This window comes from Tiliqua scincoides, chromosome 2 (assembly GCF_035046505.1).
Source record: "Tiliqua scincoides isolate rTilSci1 chromosome 2, rTilSci1.hap2, whole genome shotgun sequence".
NCBI classification, from domain to species: Eukaryota; Metazoa; Chordata; class Lepidosauria; order Squamata; family Scincidae; genus Tiliqua; species Tiliqua scincoides.
This window is the reverse complement of record NC_089822.1, coordinates 21958828-21977635: the sequence shown is the minus strand read 5'-3', so window position 1 is coordinate 21977635 and position 18808 is coordinate 21958828. Positions and strand designations below refer to the sequence as shown.

At 44.3% G+C, this 18808-nt stretch overlaps 1 protein-coding gene across 1 annotated transcript in view; it reads left to right on the top strand.

Moving 5' to 3' along the window:
* Positions 1 to 1153: 1153 nt before the first annotated feature.
* The window catches only part of ARL15 (ADP ribosylation factor like GTPase 15), a 227815-nt gene continuing 210160 nt past the window's right edge, over positions 1154 to 18808 (top strand). Inside the window, exon 1 of the mRNA XM_066615185.1 lies at positions 1154 to 1533. Coding sequence (XP_066471282.1) covers positions 1522 to 1533 — 12 coding nt within the window. The 5' untranslated portion in view covers positions 1154 to 1521. The remainder of the gene's footprint in view (positions 1534 to 18808) is intronic.

Below are 18808 nucleotides of genomic sequence, written 5' to 3'. Positions count from 1 at the left end.
GCGGATTTTCTTGGCCAAAGTCCTGCTTTCAGGTGAGGAATAAAAAATGGAGCTCCTGTTCTCTGTCCCTGTTCTCCTTGAGTCCAGTGGGATCATTTACTTGCCCATAAACGTGCATTCACCCCACAGCCTGATCTTATGCATGTTTTACCCAACAGACACAGAATCAGCTTGGGGGTGCCTTTTGGTAGCATGCCTTCCCTCGCACAGTTTTCTTAATGCCTCCACAGTCCCTCAAGACTTTCTTCTCTCCTTATCTCCCAAGTTTCTCTTCCAAAGCCTGCTCCCTATTCATTCCCAGTGTAATGTGGCTACGGGCTCAATCCTATCCAACTTTCCAGTGCCAATGCAGCCTTAGTGCAGCCCCAAGATAGACATTCCCTTACCTTGAGGAGGCCTCCATGACTGCCCCCCCCCCAACTGCAGGATACAGCACACACTCCATTGGCAGGGCTATATCAGTGCTGGAAAGCTGGATAGGATTGGGCCCCACATCTACCCCAGTTTCGGGCAACCACTTGTTCAGCTTCAGCATCTCTTCTCTGTGCTACTTCCCAGCCTGTCAGTCAGTGGCAGCTGGAGGGGGCACAAAGCAGAAAGTTACAAAGCCTCACTGCAGCATGCAAGGAACCCCTCAGAATTATTCCAGGGCGGGGGGGGGGGACAGATAGGGGTGCAAAGCACTAGGTTTTGCAGGGAGTCTCACCGCAGTGCGAAAGGCACCCCAGAATCACTCCTGGTGGGGGAGCAAAACAGGGGGTGCCAAGGAGGTGCTGCTGCACCGCAGTGTGCAAAGGCCCCCCGAACCATTCCAGGTGGGGGAGGGGCCCCTGCAAGACTCAGTGCTTTGCATCCCCTCTCGAGACGCCCCTGCTGGCAGCCCCCTTCTCCTCCCTCCTCTCCCACCCGCAGCCAGCCTGTTCTCACCTCTTCTCCCCCTCCCTGGGTTGCGCCCCCCTGCAGGCCCCTCCCCCAATGGGAGGGGGGATACCTGTGTCTACACCGACCCTTGACACGTGACCCCGTTCCCGTGCGAGAGGGGGGCAGGCGCGCGCCCAGCCGCGTCCTCGGAGCCCGCCCTGCGCGTGTCTCTTTAAGAAGAGTCGTTCACGTGTGCGGTCAGCTGACGGTGACGCTCCAGGGAAACTCTCCCAGTTCCTGAAACAGCGGGCTGGGCTTCTCGTGCCCGCCTCCCGCCCGGGTCTGGCTGCGAGCGCGAGCGGCGTCGCCACCGCCACTGTCGCCGGTCCCGCGGAGCGCGTGGCCAGCCGGGGCGCCCAGCAGCGCTGCAGTCCCGGCTCTTTCCTCGCCCGTCCGGAGCACAGAGAGGCTGACCGGCACCTCCGCCCCTTTCCCCGGGGAAGCTCCAGCCAGTGCGCCGCTTGCCCTGCTGCAGGAGCCTCCCGCGGCTGGCAGCCCAGGACTCGCCCAGCCAGTCGCCGGTCTCTGCTCGCCCCGCTGGAGGCTGCTTGGTCAGCGCAGGCTTCTTTCCAGACCTCCCAGCCGCTGCTGCCCCAGTTCATGGATTATCTGGTAGGCACGCTCGGTGCGTCAAGGGAAGGGGATTCGGGGGGTGGGGAGGCAGGTGAGGCAGGGCCTCCCCAGGGAAAAGCAGGTGAGGCACAGTCTCCCCAGCGGAGTCCTTCGAAGGGCGCCGCCGCCGTGGGAGGTGTGCAAGCGCCCACAACCCATGCACGCAGCGGCGCTTTTCCAAGGACTCTGCTGGGGAGGCTCTGCCTCACCTGCCTCCTCACCCACCACACATCGCGTGGGTTGTGGGTGCTTGCACACCTCCCATAGCGGTGGCGCTTTTTGAAGGGCTCTTCTGGGGAGGCTCCGCCTCACCTGCCTACCCACCCACCACACATCCCTGATGGGATTCTCCCTCCACCTCCCCATGCACTCCCACTGTGCTCCCAGCCTACCACTGTATGTCTTTTTTGACTGCAGCTTCTGAAGGTGTGCATGTGAACTAGTGGCATGGGTGTGCTGACAGGTGTGTGAGTAAAGGTCCTTGCAGCAGCATCAGGGTTGAAAATTAGCTCGGCCAGTTTTCCCTGTAATGTAGGGAAACCAGGCAAAGCCTTCCCCACTTGTGCCTCTTTCGCCTGAGTTCAGGATTAGGGAATAGGTATCCTTCAGAACTCCAAGCTTTTAATCAGATGATCAGCACTGTTAAAAGGCTAATAAGCTGGAGTGGTTTTTTAAAGTGCTCTGTAGGTCCCACTTATTTGGTTATTAGATCTCTAACGTTCTGACCTTGGTTAGAGGCTTTCCCCCTAAACTGTATAAGCACAGGAGACGCTTGACTGCACTAAATTGGAACCACGGGCTTGAGTCGTGTAGCACCTGAGTAGTTTGGTATTCAGCAGTACCATTTAAAACAGCATTTAATTAGCATTGCCCTTATTTGTACAGAAAGAGATTGTATCGCATGGCTCTGCTTCAAGGTTGCAGGAGTTTTCAGGTTCATGAAAGGCTTGGTGACAAGCATCTGAATTGTCACCAGAACCAGGGGACATCTGCTAAAATTGAGTGTTGGGAGAGTTAGGACAAAACTAACAGAGTATTTCTTTACTCTGCACCTAGTTATCCTGTGGAACTACTTGCCCAGATGTGGTTATGGCATCTGGCCTAGATGCCTTTAGAAAGGGATAGGACAAGTTTCTGGAGGAAAAGTCCATCGTGGGTTACAAGCCATGATGCGTAAGGTGCCCTCCTGATTTTAGAAGTGGGCTACCTCAGAATGCCAGATGCAAGGGAGGGCATCAGGATGCAGGTCTCTTGTTGTCTTGTGTGCTCCCTGAGACATTTTGTGGGCCACTTCCTGAGACACAGGAAGCTGGACTAGATGGGCTGATCCAGCAGGACTCTTCTTAAGTTCTGATGTTTCTACAGGTGAAATAAGAACCTGAAACTGTAAAGTGTCTGCTTGCTATTGTTTCTTAAGATGTCAACCAAAATAGTCTAACTGCTGATGAAGCTGTGCACATCCTGGCATGAGCCGACTTTTATTACTGTACTTTCTATGTTCTTGATAATGTCCCTTGCTGGCCAGACTTGTTTCTGGCCTCAACCATCAGTAGTCTTTCCTGTGTTTCCAAGCCACAATCTGCCTTTCAAAATACATATTGTCCTGTAGTAGTTTTGTGACATTAGTCAAGTACATGGCAAACCATTAATGATATATGTCATAGTGATATGGGAGAGGTGTGATTTGCGTGTGTGTGGAGGTTCTTGGCTCTTGTTGAACGCTGAAAGAAGTGCCATCTCATGTGATGCCAAAAGGATTGTTCAGACTGTACCTGCAAAACTGTTTTCATAAGCACTGGTGACTTACATGACTACCTTGATTTCTCAGGTAGCTTTACTTCATAAACATAGTCTGAATAAGCTGCTTTTAAATATTTTTCTGTAAGAATTGAATGTTGCATTCTAAATGGGAGTTGTATGTTAACTTAGTGTTCTGCCTTTATTGTTTGAAGGAATCTAGATTGTGAAATTGTGTGCGTATGTGTTGAGAAGCAAGCTATCTTAGGTTTTGAAGGAGATATGAATTATCTTTTTGTGTAAATGACATGGTGTTGATAGTGTTTGTGGAGCTGATTGTTTTCTGCTTCTGTGTTGGAGGAGATTTCTCTTTAAGAGTTCATCAACCACAAGTAATGAACTTGAATCTTCTAAGAACAATTGGGTCGTAACTCTTCAAGCTTGGAACTTTCTTAAGTAGCTTTCTGGAAGCATGCATCTAGACAAAGCTGACTGTACTTTAGAGTAAACACATCAAACTGCAGGACTGCTCCAGAACTTTGTGGAAGAGCTATTGTGGCAAACATAATGTGTTTAGTTGACTTTGAAATCTGTTGGTGTTCTTGTGAAAGTTACAAAATGCTCCTGACCTAGTGTAGCTGACTTGTTCTTGTGTTTCTTGGCTCTCTCTCTGTATACTACATGTAACCTGACAATTAGCATTTTGACTTTAAGGCACAATTGCTCTTTAAAGACTTTTTGGTACCTGCTCTTGCTGTTGTAACCCTTAATTCATGAACTGCTTTACTGCTATAATTGGCTTGTAGGATGTGACCCTTATTTGTGACACTTTTCTTCTAACAAAATGTGAGATTTGAATGTTCATACTTTTTTTTGATGTGTTTGGATATCGTGCTTGGTCAGGTATATGCCTCTTCTTTTGAAAGATATATTAAAAAAAGCAAGGGGTAGAAAAATTCTGATAAATGCTCTCCTTAAATTTAGAGCAGTTCTCAAGCTGGTGGGCTGCAACCCATTGGGGAACTAGAACTGGGCCATCCCCCTTAAGGGGAGTGGCCTAGTAGTAGGCCCTTGATAGCACCACAGCAGTCTCAATGCTGTGGGGACCCCGGGGCAGTTTACCATATCTGGGGTGTACGGAAGCCACTTGGAGGGTTCCGGAGGCTCGCAGCTCCCTCTGTGCTACTGCACTGAGCTTCAGTCTGCTATTGGAGCTCAATTCTGGTTTCTGATGGTGCTCAGTGCAGCTGTGTGGAGGGAGCCATCATGCCCTGCTGCTAATCTCCCTCAAACTGTGCTCTAGCCCACTGTGCATGCCCAGAAATCCAGGCACAGTGGCTGCTGAGGCAATGGAATCTGAAAGCAGTAGGTTGGAGCTTGGTTTGGGGGAGATCGGTGTTGGGGAAGGATGGCTCCCTTGCGGAATGGTAAGCACTGTTCATGCAGGTAAGGTTAAAGGCAGGGCTCTGGATCCAACCTGCAAGACAGGGTCTGGAGAGCCCTGGTCTAGAGGCAATACTTTCAATATTTCCAATTTTATCATAAAACTTTTTCCTTCACCTTAAAGTGTCCTAATTCAGTGAATACTTTCTGATGTTATCCTCACATTGTCATCTTAACTGTTTATGGCTAACTTGTAAAGGTAGTGTGCAATCTCCCTATCACTCTCCCTTTGTCAGCAATAATCCTGAGAAAATTGGGATGACCTCCAACTTTAAGTCTCCTCCCATCTGAGACCTGATAAAACTTTCAGCGTCATTCTTACTTCACTTAATGCATGAGTAATAACTTGTGGCTGTGCACAGTTAACATTCAAACAGGCTTGTCCCATACAGAATTAGGAGTGCGTGTATCCTTTCAAATCCATGGGCTGAGAGTCCAATCCTAGATGTGTCTATTCAGAAGCAGGTCTCCATTACAGTCAATTTGGCTTACTTCCAGGTAAGTGTGGATAGAATTACAGCCTAAGTCTAGGCACCCCCAGAAAGTAGGGATGCTATAAGCCCCACAAATTCTGAGCCATTCCTAACCACCTGTCTGTTGCACCAGAAGGCTGAATTAGATGGGTCTACAGCTGATACAGCAAGAGTAGTGATTATGTTGTAACAAAACAGAGTTGCTACTCTCCCTTGCCTCACATGTGAAGATAAAATATTTTCAGTACATGTTCATTTTCACCAAAGCATGCGTTCCTCTCCATGATTATTCCTGCATTTATTTCCTCAAATTCTCCACAGTTTATTACTTTGAAAAATTATTTACCCACCAATTTTTTTTACTCTCCCCCATTATTACTCCTCCAAAGAAAGCCCCTATTTTCGTTACGCACCAGCTTTGTCTTTGCAGCTGCAACAGGTCCAAAATGTATCTGTTCTTCTAGAAACATTCAGACATTACACTGAATAGGGGCATAGGGAGTCGAACACATGTACTGTCTGTTTCCAGCCTCTGCCCATTCAGTATAACATGCACAGGTCCTACTTGCAAAGGTATCTTGGACTGCATGGGAAGAGTCCTATATACCCAGATAGTTGTGATCCTTCTCATGCCTGTGTATCATTCAGGAAAATGAAAGTCCTATAATTAAGTTTCAGCAGAATGGGTGGGTCGGTTTAAATGCTAATGAAGTTAAGTAACTGCCATTATGTACAACTGATAATAAAACAGGTATGTATACCTGTTGCTATGAAGCAGGGGTGTCCAAACTTTTTGGCAGGAGGGCCACATCTTTCTGACACTGTGTTGGGGGCCGGGGAAGAATTAATTTACATTTGAATAAATTTACATAAATGAATATGTTGGAAATGGAACAATGAATGAAGGTCTTGGCTCAATAGCTCAAGACCTAGTGCAAAGCAAAGGCAGCCTTTCCTTTGCTGCTGCTGCTTCTTCATAGATGTGAAACAGCAAGCAGTGGAAGGAGCTCTTGGCCCACAGCTCGTGCAAGAGGTCAAACAGTCAGCCTTTGTGCTGAGAGCTGTCCTGTTGGACCAGTGTGGGCCCCAGCAAGTCTTCGGTAGGCCAGATGCTCAGTGGAGACTGGGGGCTCCCTGAGGGCCAGGTTGGGGGTCCCAGAGGGCTGCAAATGGCCCCTGGGCCAGGGTTTAGGAATCCCTGGTATAAAGAATGTAGATCTTGCAAAAAGTATTTTCTGTAATTCAGGCTTCCAAAGGTGGTAAGAGAACAGAAGAGTTGTGATAATGTTTAATAATGTTGTTTCCCCAATGAAAAACCAAACACATCTGTGGGTCAACTGTTGGTTCATCAACATTTCTTTACTTCAGACAAGCAGCATTGTCTAATTTACCACAGGTCTGGTGTATGCTGCTGTTTTATTGCTTCATATATAGCAATACCTCCTATAAAACGTTCTCATTTAGCATTGTTTTGTTCCAGTGTTCGTCATCCTTGGTTGATAGCCATTGTAGCCAGTGGGAGCAGTGGTTAGGGTAGGGTCAAAGCTTTCCTTGCCTCCATCAGTCTTCACCAGCATCACCTTTAGCACTCTTTCATATAGTGCAGCGGTTTTCAATAATAATAATAATAACAACAACAGGTATTTATATACCGCCTTTCTTGGTCTTTATTCAAGACTTTATTCAAGGCGGTTTACATAGGCAGGCTTTATTTAAATCCCTTATTAAATAGGGATTTTTACAATTTGAAAGAAGGTTCTTTCTTTCAAGAACCACTACATTCAGGTGTTTCATTCCGATCTGGCTTCACATTCTGGCCTCCATCCTCCCACACTCAGAGCAGATGGAATTGCTCGGCTTCAGCTTGTCAGCTGCTTCCAGGTCGCACGGTGCTGGTGGCCTCGAACTGGCGACCTTGTGGATGTTATCTTCAGGCAGACGGAGGCTCTACCCTCTAGACCAGACCTCCTGCTCAACTGCTCTCGTGGCACACTGGTGTGCTGCAAGGCTGTCTTAGGTGTGCCGTGGGGTCAGAGGAGGCAGGCAATAGCCGCGCGCATGGGAAGAAGCGGCTGCTTTGACCCTCAGGCGGCAGCCAGCGAAAAAGGAGCAGCTGTGGCTACTTGCATCTCCTGCTGCTGAGTGAGAGGAAGGCTGCAACCTGATCCCCATTTACCTGGAAGTAAGCCCCATTGACTATTATGGGGCTTACTTCTGAGTAGACACACCTAGGATTGGGTATCAAGTCCGCCCTGCATGCTGATTGGGCAGCTAGAGAAACCCAGAGGAGGTCCATGGAGTGAGTGAGAAGGAGGGAGGTAGGAGCAGACAAGCAGGTTGGAAGGGAGTGAGTCTGCTGAGGCCACCAGCCCAAGAACTGGCTGGCCTGGCGAAACCCCTTTTCCTGCCACAGTTGCCTGCAGCTGCCCAAAGTGACCCTCCCTGCCTTGTCTTTTGCTTTTCAGAGGAAGGGCTTTGGGCCACAATCCTATCCACACTTACCTGGGAGTAAGCCCTATTGACTATATAGGGGCTTACTTCTGAGTAGACATATTGCCTAGGATTGGGCTTTTGGTCGCACCCTTTTTTCTTAAATACAGGAGCAGGCAATTGGCACTTCTCCCCACCCCACTCCCTCCCACAGGCACATTCCCCCCAAATCTCATAATTGCAGTTAGCACGTCTCTTACTGTCCCTGCCTTCACTCCTCCACACCTTTCAAAGGTCCAGAATCACTTTCCTCACATTCTCTCCCCTCCCCCACTCCAACTGAGTTAGACCTGGTTAGGATTGTGCCCTTTGTCATGTAATGATTTAATTGTATTAATTGCGTTAATTAAAAATTAATTGTAATGTAGTAATTTCATGTAAGTAAAAAACTGCTAGTGTGCCTTGACAATTTTAGTGCCTTGTCAGTGTGCCGTGAGCTGAAAAAGGTTGAAAATGGCTGATACTGTGCTTGGCTTTGGAGGAATGGATCCCCCCTGTTGGTAGAGGTATTACTGTACTGACATTGGACTTCTTGAAAATCTGCTTCTATCATTTTGTGAAAAAGAGTTGTTGAGGCAACTTTTATGTGCTTGAATGCTGGTATTCATAGAAGTTTTCCACACAAGTAATGGCTCTCTTGGAAATGGATAATGTTTCACATCAGTGACTAGGAAATGATATGCCATTTGAGAGAGAACACTTCTGCTTCATACTCATGGCACAGATGGTGTGAGAAAATTGCTACTGTATGGGAGAGAAGAATATGGAAGACAGTGAATAGATGTTCCATCTAATATTGGTTTTGGGTCAGGCTGATTTGACACTTTTCAGGTTTTATGATGCAGAAGGCATTATCCTTTGTTGCTGCATGTGATCCCTAAGTGAGACGAAACACTGTATATTCTCATGCATAAGTATCTCATGGGTAAGTCGACGGCAAGTTTTAAGAAAAAAAATCATAGAATTTGCTATGATCTGTGGGTTAGTCTAAAGTAAAACTTAGGGATGTGTGAAATTCTTTGAAAACTACTTATGGTGGCTTTGAGTCTGATAGACCTGGAATGTTGACACGCTCATCCTTAAGAAGGGATTATCCCTTGTGATTAGTTCATTGTAAGGTATGCCGTACAGTGCTGGCACTAATATGTCAGGAGTCCTGGGACAAAGTCTTGTACTGGAGCCCCTGTCTCTACTCCAACTGAAAATTCAGGCATTAGCCCAGCCAGGTGAGCCCTTGGCCAGTTCCCAGCGTAGCCACCTTCTGACACAAGCCGTGCAACATGGGCAATCTGCTCTTTGAGAGCTTTCCATGTTAAGTAAGGTGCAGTTTCATTGTGCACCAACTGAAGTTTCCAAACTGTCTTGGTTGCCTTGTGTAGAGTGAGGATCTCCCTTGCTAAGAAATGGAGAATTATACTTTTCTGAAGTCAGAGGACACTGAAAGCAAAGTTTTTCCCTTTTTCTCTGGGTCCAACAACTAGCCTGTGTTTGACTGTAGCCTCTGTTGTGATGTCTGTCTTATTCTTGCATGCACAGGCCTCCGATGCTGTGGTTAATGCATCTTGATATGTATAGATCTATAAAAAGGCTTTCAAGGACAGACACATTCTTTTAATACTGGGAGTCAGGTGAGCAGAGAAAGCAGGTCACTTGGAGGTATTCTCGACAATAATTCAGATTATTCTCTGGACTGTGATGGTAATTGTGTTAGAGGCTTGCAGACCATGACAAAATGGGAGATAAGTAAACAGAGGAGCCTCAAAGGCAAATTTCTAACGAGATAGCTAATACTGGCTTCCAAATGCAGATCCAACTGCCCTGTAGGAGGCTTGTTGTATTCTGAGTAATGTACTCTAAGGATGGTGTCCAGAGTAAAGTTACTGTTCATGACATTGCACTCCGTGAATGCAAATTAACTTTGATATTGGAAGGGGTGCTTTGTGCCACTGGAATGCTTCCTTCTGTTTTCAGAGGGAGCTTCCATGAGTAGAAGCATTACTCTGGGTGCTACCCTAAAACTTTTGAACATGGCTTAAACTGAAGCCTTCTGGTAGCGGTGAGAGAATTGGAAGAGAAAAAGAAAATATTTCTTTACCCAGAGAGTAATTAATCTGTGGAACTCCTTGCCACAGGATGTGGTGATGGTACCTGACCTAGATGTCTTTAAAAGGACATCTGACGTGTTACATAAGAACATAAGAGCGCTGCTGGATCAGGCCAATCTAGTCCAGCTTCCTGTATCTCACAGTGGCTCACCAAATGCCCCAGGGCGCACACAAGGGACACAATCTGCGTACCGGAGCCCTCCCCTGCATCTGGCAATCGAAGGCAGCCTGCCTCTAAAACCAAAAGCATACAAGTCATAATGACTATTTGCAACCTCTGGCTTTAGAGGTAGCCTATTTCTGAATGCCAATACAAAAGAGTGGCAACAGGATATAGGTAGCTTGTTGTCTGATGTGCTCCCTGAGGCATCTGGTGGGCCACTGTGAGAAATGGGAAGCTGGATTAGCTGGGTCCCTTGTCTTGAACCAACAGGACTCTTATGCAGTGTTTCTGATGTTTTGTTCAATCCTAACACTATATCAAGTGAACCTGGTTCTGCTTAGGGAATTTAAATTACAAAGGAATTCACAAACAAATTATTTAGCCTTGAAGGTCCATATTGATTGAAAGATTAATTGTGCCATAAAACAAGTAATAAAAACTTTCGCTTGGTGGAATTTCACAGTTCTGAAGCAAAGAAAAAAACTGAAATGGCATCGGCTGCAGCTGACAACCTGAGTCTCACCTTGAAAGAAAAGTGAGAGGATTTTCTAGTACTTTAAAGACCAACACATTTATTACAGTACAAACTTTTTTTGAAAAGCATAAAAAGAAATCCTTAAATGGGTAGGGATATGCATGCGCATTGACATGTCATGGGCATAAAAAAATAGTGTTTGAAAGTGGCAGCAAGAAAATTATTTAAAAGATGTTGTTATTCCCTTTCCCAAAACAGAGTGGTATACCATGCAATATAATAAAACAATATAAAAGAACTAAAAACAGCATATAAAAATAAATACAACAAAATAAGAGCAATTAACATTGATTTGGAATAGATAAAAAGATCTAAAAACAGCCAAAATAAAAACACAAAATCAGCACTGAGTAATAAAACCTATACATAATGATTTAAAAGGGGTCCCCAGGGAAATCATCCTTCCTCAAAATCCAAGTGAAATCTATTTTTAAACTCTGCTAGAAACCATATAGAGAATGGCCTGTCTTCAGGTCTTCAAGTTTTTTCCACAAATGTGGAGCCACAGCAGAAAAGGCCCTGAACCTTGTTAGCATTCCCTTGGCTTCAGATGGTGGTGGGATCTTAAGCAGGGCCCTATCTGATGATCTTAAGGGACGAACAGGCTTAATGGGTAATCATGAATATCTTGAATTGGCCTTGGCATTGAGTGGGCAGCCAGTGCATTCCTCAGAGCAATGGCATAGCAGACATGAATCACCAAATCCCAGTGACCACCCAGTCTGCAGCATTCTGCACAAACTGCAGCTTCAGAGCCTCTTCAAGGATAGCCCCATGTAGAGTGTTACAGTAGTATAAAGGAGATGTCTCTAGGACATGGACCACTGTTTATTTATTTAACATATGGCATATAATACATGGACTTATATATCAATTAGACTAGATCAAATGTCAGTGTCCAGTTTGTCCAGCCATTCAAGGACAGAGTTACCTTCTTTGAAAAAGTCAGACCATGGGCCAGTATACACCCTCAGTTTGCAGCCAGACACAATGTGGTATATGGTTTGGCGGGAGAACCCACAATCGCACTGTGGGGTAGATACTAACCCCCATTTAAACATTGAGTCCTGACTAACACCATACAGGGTACGGATGCTGGTCAAAGTTTTCCAGTGCTGGCAAGGTAAGTTGAAACCTGGCACCTTAAGTGTAGGATTGTCTATATAACTGTTTCTGGGCGTTGGACTGCCCATTTAGCCTTCCTTTGGGCACTGATGTTAAAATTGTTGTGCAGATGTTGTGTGAGTGCCAGAGAAGTCTTCTTGGATTTAAGATGAGGAAGATAGATGATTGATAGACAATAGATGAGGAAGATCGGCCTGTACTGGTAAAAGTGGGTTGCTGGTGATTTTTCTTTATTCTTTCACTAAAGCCTCTTGTCTCCATAGGACTGGTGGTGCTGTGTGGCTCAAAACGGGGAGCCAACAGACAGGAGTGGGTCTTATACAGCTGCTTATGTTCCTCATGGTTTCAGTTAATCTGGCATCAATCTTGCTAGTATGACAGCTGTTAAGCCATACTGGAGCACAGTATTCTGCTGCGGAGTAGATCAGTCCTAGTGCTGATGTTCTGAGTAGTGGCTGAAGCTCCCATTCTTGTTCCTGTTAATTTCTGGAGTATGTTGTTCCTGGTATTGATTTTTGCGGACTTGTTCTCGAGGTGTGACTTATAAGAGAGTCTGGTCCAAAGTTACTCCAAGATATTTTGGATGAGGATTGTAAGGGAAAAGGTTGTTATTTAGATAGACCTTTAGGGCTGCATTAGCTAATTTATTGTTAAGGTGGAAGCATGTAGTCACCGTTTTGCTGATGGACCACTGTAACTGGATCTGACTGACTTGGACACAGTTCCAGGTGGTGCACCAGGTGAAGTTGGGCAAAGGCCTCCCTGGCCATAGGTGCCATCTGGGAATCCATGTACCACTGCATACCCAGGAGGATCTCCCAGCTTGCATACCTGCTCTTCCACAAGAGTGATATCTCGTCCATAGCAAGTTATGGATTTTGTACCTATATTGTAGTTTTTTGGATCAGGAGGACCTGTCTTGTCCAAATTTAATTTCAGTTTATTAGCCCTCATTCAGGCTCCAACCACTTCCAGACATCTCCACAGAACTTCAGCAGTCCCCTTGGAAACTGGTGAAAGAGAGAGAGCTGAGTGTCATCCAACTCCAAATTGCTGGCTGATGTCCCCCAGTGGTTTCATTAACTGGTATGGGGACAGAATGGATCTTTGTGACACCCTGCAAGTCAGTGAACAAGCTGCCAAACAGGTATCATCAGCCTTATCTGACTGTAATGCCCAAGGAAAGAGTGGAATTGCTGCAAAGCAGTACCTCTGATCTCTAGCCCAGCTATCCAGCCCGAAAGGAAACCATGGTGGATGATGATAAAAGCAGCTGAAAGGTTCAGCAGGACCAACAGGAATGCACTCCTCCATCTAGTCCTCAGCACAGATCCTCAGCCAAGGTCACCAAGGCTGTCTCTGCCACATAGCCCAAACTTGAAACTGAATTGAAAGGGGTGCAATTGTTAGTGTCTTCAGCATTTCCTAGAGCTGCTTGATTTTTTTGGCTAAAAAAGAAAGGCTGGACTCTTGGAAATTATCCAAAAGCATGTGGGCTAGGGAGGGTTCTTTCAGGAAAGCATAAATTACTGCCATCATTAAAACTTTTGGAAATGCCTCCTTCCTAAGGGATGAATTTATTGTCCTCCCCTTTCATTCAGCCACCCTCACCCCACAGCGGGCAAGGATCAAAACAGACAAGCAGCAGGCCTCACACCCTAGAGAATCCTGTCCACATCCTCATGCTGTATAAACGGAAAAGAAAGCATTTGAGCCCACGCCTGTGCATGCCTACTCAGAAGAAAGTTCCATTATTGTCAATGGGGCTTACTCCCAGGAAAAGATGGCAGTGAAGCTAAGCCAGCAGTAGGGGGTGGGGGTGAGAGGAAAAGGGCAGAATCACCCCACTTCTTTAAGAGTGAAACTCCCCTGACAGCCTTGATCCTGCTGTAAATCAAGAGGAGGAAACAGCCCTCAGACTAGGTGAGGGTGGGCTTGTTGCAGCTGCAGGATGCACCTTCCCTGAAAGTGGAAACACTCCCATCAAATGTCTTTCAAACTACAATTCAGAGTACCATTACTTAGGAATAACACCCAGGGAAAGCAATGGGTTTGCTTCTGAGTAAATAGGGTTTCAGCTATGTGCAGCTGCACTTGGTCACAGCCATTTGCTGTTGCTTGTCTCTGCTGTGAATTGAATTGCACACTCCCAGTTGTGTTCTAAGTTGTATGTTATATGTAGAGCTTCTGGCTTAAGAGCAGAAGACTCTGCCTTTGCACTGTTCTGCACCAGATATGTCCTGAGAAATTCTGAGTGATAGATCACTTTTTTATGTTTTATTTTTTTTCCTGTGCTGGTCTTCAATCACTGGTTCAAACATGAATTGATCACCAAAAATTAGCTATTGGTGGGGCTTTCACAGTCAACTAGCTACCTCCCTTCCTGCCTTGCTGGCCCTGCAAGCCATTCTGGAGCACTGCCATTATTCCATTCTCTTTCAAGTACCCCTAAAGGTCCTGTTGAGTGCCCGTGGGGGTACATGAACCCCAGGTTGGGAACCACTGTTCTGTTAGTATGTTGTTTACATTGCACTTAATACTCTGACAGTGTTTACAAAAAGGTTGTGGAGACCAGAATTAAAAAAGCTACTGAATACAAATGTATTTTATGATCTTTTACTTTATTTTTAATAAATTAGATGGTACAGTTCTTAGATAACAATTACTGGACACTTTTCAGGATCTGGCCTCAGGTAAAATCAGACAAAATTATAGTCAGACACCTCCCTAAGTTAAACCTCCGACTTATCCGAGGGTCATAGCAAATTCCATGATTTTGGGCTCAAAACCTGCCCTCGTCTTATCTGTGAGATCGACTTATAGGCGAGTGTCTGCGGTAATTTTGTGCGTCTCAATCATGTCCCCCCTCAGGTGTCTCTTTTCTAGGCTGAAGAGGCCCAAACGCCGTAGCCTTTCCTCATAAGGAAGGTGCCCCAGCCCCGTAATCATCTTAGTCGCTCTCTTTTGCATCTTTTCCATTTCCACTATGTCTTTTTTGAGATGTGGCGACCAGAACTGGACACAATACTCCAGGTGTGGCCTTACCATAGATTTGTACAACGGCATTATAATACTAGCCGTTTTGTTCTCAATACCCTTCCTAATGATCCCAAGCATAGAATTGGCCTTCTTCACTGCCGCCGCGCATTGGGTCGACACTTTCATTGACCTGTCCACCACCACCCCAAGATCTCTCTCCTGATCTGTCACAGACAGCTCAGAACCCATCAGCCTATATCTAAAGTCTTGATTTTTTGCCCCAATGTGCATGACTTTACACTTACCTACATTGAAACGCATCTGCCATTTTGCTGCCCATTCTGCCAGTTTGGAGAGATCCTTCTGGAGCTCCTCACAATCACGTCTGGTCTTCACCACTTGGAAAAGTTCATCCATATAAGATGAAAATTTCCACAGATAGCCAAATGAGAGGGTGATGCCTTGCTCAAGAACTGAGGTCTGGGGGCATCTGACTTGCATATTTAAATGCAGTATATCAGGTCCCCCTACTTATTTAGAGGTTATGTTTCAGAGGGTCTGTACATAACCTGAAACAGATGTAGGTTGAAACAACCAGTTCTTTGCTGGCCAGGCAGTATTGCGCCTCCGAGGAAGCATCAACAAAGATCGTACTATACCTGTGCAAAAGCTACACGGCTGGATGTCCATACCTCAGGGAGCATGTGTATACAATTGAATCAAAACTGTGAAGAGAGATGAAAAGCACAAAAGTAGCCACCCATAACTAGGACATCTGTAACTCGCTGTGTATGTATATTACAGCAGTTTGCAGATGAATGTATTTGCATCCGACAGAAGTTTGGTCTGCATACAGTGGGTTCTGATCAGTCTGCACTAGCGACTCTAGCCTGCTCCGGTTCTTTGAATGTCCTTTGCCAATAGGGAAGATATTTACTCTCATTTCTTTTTTTTAAGTAGGGCCTGAATATAAATCTGCTGTAAGAAACATTTTAAGGACTTCTTTGGCTCTTCTGGAAGTAATTCCAGCAGCTGCTAGAAGACAGGTGTACTGTGCAATGGCAGAAGGCATACCACTTGGTTTCACCTAACATACTACCTATGGCAATGCAATCCAAATTTTGAGCCAATACAGATTGGATTCTTGCCTAGGCTTCTTGCCTAGAATTTATCTCTTATAGAGGGGAAAATAAGCTTGGAGCAATACCAGATGCTGTATTCATCATTTTCATAATGATTAAAAACATACCCTATTAAAACATACCCTATTAAAAGTATGTTGCAAGAGGAGTCTTCAGGGTGGACTTTGGAACATCAGTATTGTTACAACATGTTGTTTATCTAATGTTCTGTTCAGGTGCCGGCATCAAATCCCACAATTAGGTTTTTTTAGTACTACAGGGGAGCAAATCTAGTCACATGCTGTTTTCTTGTGTACATGTGTTGCTTATTTATTTCTACTTGCATCCTGTAGCATTCCAATCCTTGGGGTGGGTAATGACTCTGATAGTCTAACATCATTCCTTAGTCGTGTGTTGCTTGTTCTTAAGCTTTGATAAAGCAACAAATGAAGATGCCTGGCAGTCTTGAATGTTTAACTTGAAACATCTTGTGAGTGCAAATGTTTGTTTTCTCTTTCATGCTCCCCATGCAAACTCCTTGCAGAAAACTGCAGTAAACAGTAAGTAGTTAAAACTTGAAAATAGTCCAGCACTGAATCGGTTTGCTGGTTATTGAGGTTTTCCTAAAAAATCGTAACTAAGTCTGCAATCCTCTATATACCTTGGAAGTATGTCCTTTTGGCTGCAATTGGGCACACTTTCAAGAGACCTTATATGTGATTGTACTGTAAGGGATTCTGTCATCTTCCCTCCCCCATCCCAGTTCAGTCCCAAGGCCTGGAAGTTTTGATGGCACCAAATTCAATACACAATACTCCAGGTGTGGCCTTACCATCGATTTGTACAATGGCATTATAATATTAGCTGTTTTGTTCTCAATGAGAGATCAACTTGCTGCTGCATACGGATCAGTGGATGAGATGGCTCGTTCATCATGTTAGCCATGTGAACAATGTGTCCAAGATGGCCAGAACTCTTCATGGAGCCAGTTTGACCATGTGAGCTAGCTCCATTCATACCTAATCTAGCATGAGTTGTGATGAAGTAAGATATGCTGACGGATTGCTGCACAGCGGCCTTCTAAAGCAGTGTTTCTCAAACTGTGGATTGGGGCCCATTAGGTGGGTTGTGAGTCAATTTCAGATGGGTCCCCATTCATTTCAATATTCTATTTTTTATGTACGTATTATACTTTATATTATCATGGCATGTTACGGCATTGGGAAAATGTTACAGATCTGTACTTTTTACAGGCTACTCTTTTAACAGACTACTAACAGTGATAGTAAATGGAACTTTTGGGAAAGTGTGGGTAGGACTGCAGCCTAGGATTAAAAATGTTCCTGCTGGATGATGTCACTTTTGGTCATGACATCACTTCTGGTGGGTCCTGACTCTGCTGCTTAGCCTTTCCATGGTGTGTGTATAGAATGGTACTTGTTTCCGAAGCAGGAAAGATACTTGTTTGGATAGGACAGCAACAGTCTGAAAACTCCAGTGGAAGCAAAACTGCCTAGCGACCTAAATTGAAATAATTTTAGATTTGCATTATGTTGGTAGATCAGAGAGACTGCAGTGTTAAAGTTGCTTGTTGTGGCTTATAATCCTAGTTAAAAGGAAAAGAGGACAAACATGGGCAGGTTTAATGTTATAGGTCTGTTTTTGGTGATGCCTTGAAGATAAATTAGGCACTTCAACATTTCTTATAAGCCTAGCTATCATTTCTCCATTAAAAATTCAATTTTATCTGCCTGTCTACTGTTTTTATAAGGAAAAGCATGTTAACCTATATTGTAAATGGAAATTTTCTATAAAGTTGAGTATAGTTCAAGAGAGCCGGGCTTTTAAATAAATCTTCTTTGTTTAAAAAAAAACAACTGCCAAGAGCAATAAACTTGTTAGTTTTAAGGAGAAACTAGAGACAAGCTACAATCTGGCTTCTACTTGTTCTTTCTGCCACCTTGTAAAGCAAACTTAGGCTTTCTGTTTTGTGTGAGGAATGCTATGGTTACTTATTCATCTATGGGACCAATTAATCAACAAAATATATAGTTCATTAAAGAAAATACATAATTAAGTTACACACTTTTCCTTTCCAGCTCATCTTTAATTTTGTATTTAGCTGCAAAAATAAATGTTCGACTTTTGTCAAAGGTCAAAATAAGAACCCAAGCTGAAGTTATATAATAGTTACTGTGTGTATTGGCTTTCCTACTAAAATCTCTGAACTTCTTGTACTAACTTCTGTCATGCTGAAATTTTAACTATAACTTGAATTGGAAAATGGAAAAAAAAAACATCCCTATGATCTACATCTTCTCAAACTTTTTTTGATAGGTCATTCTAAGAAGTAATTGCAAGCTTAAAACCTTTTAAGTCATTAAAACCAAAGTTTTTTTAAAAAAAACCTAGTGTATTTGTTTGTACTTAAGAACTCAGCTGTAAGTAAAAGTAATTGTGTGTTACTTTGGCACCAGTTCTTTACTTCTGAGTGTTAAAAAAAAAAATTATGTGTGAACAAGCATGAGATTTATCCAAAACAGACATACTTTTCTCTCAAAATGTGATGATGAATTGAATGGAAGCCTGCTATTCTTGCCACACCAACCTTTATGCAGAATTATTAAAAATTCCTTTGCCCTCCCAAGGTTAGACATATGATGGGGGAAAAAAAAAAGTGGCATAAACCTGTTTCAAAAAATGCCTTCCCCAGTACTGTTAATTCTTAGTAATACTTTATTTCAATTTCTTTAGAGAATGTCTGACTGTATCCAGCTTTCATTTGCTGTTTGTAGAATTGGCATTTACACGGTAAGCAAGATGCCATCTTTTGATGCAATTTATTTGTCCTTGCAAAGTAATTCTAGAATGTATGCCTTAGATCCTTTGGTCTCGGCTACCATGTATTTCTAGCCAGAAATTGGTGGTGTGTACTTAAGCAGAATAATCTTGTCCATAAAGGAAGGCAACTGTGCTTCAGTTACATTAACTCATCTTCTGCCAAGTTGGTTTCATATAGAGAAGTTCACGTGGAATCCTAAATTAACACAGATGCTTTTCACTTGATGCATTCCAAGTTAAAATTAGGAGCGTAAGCTGCATGT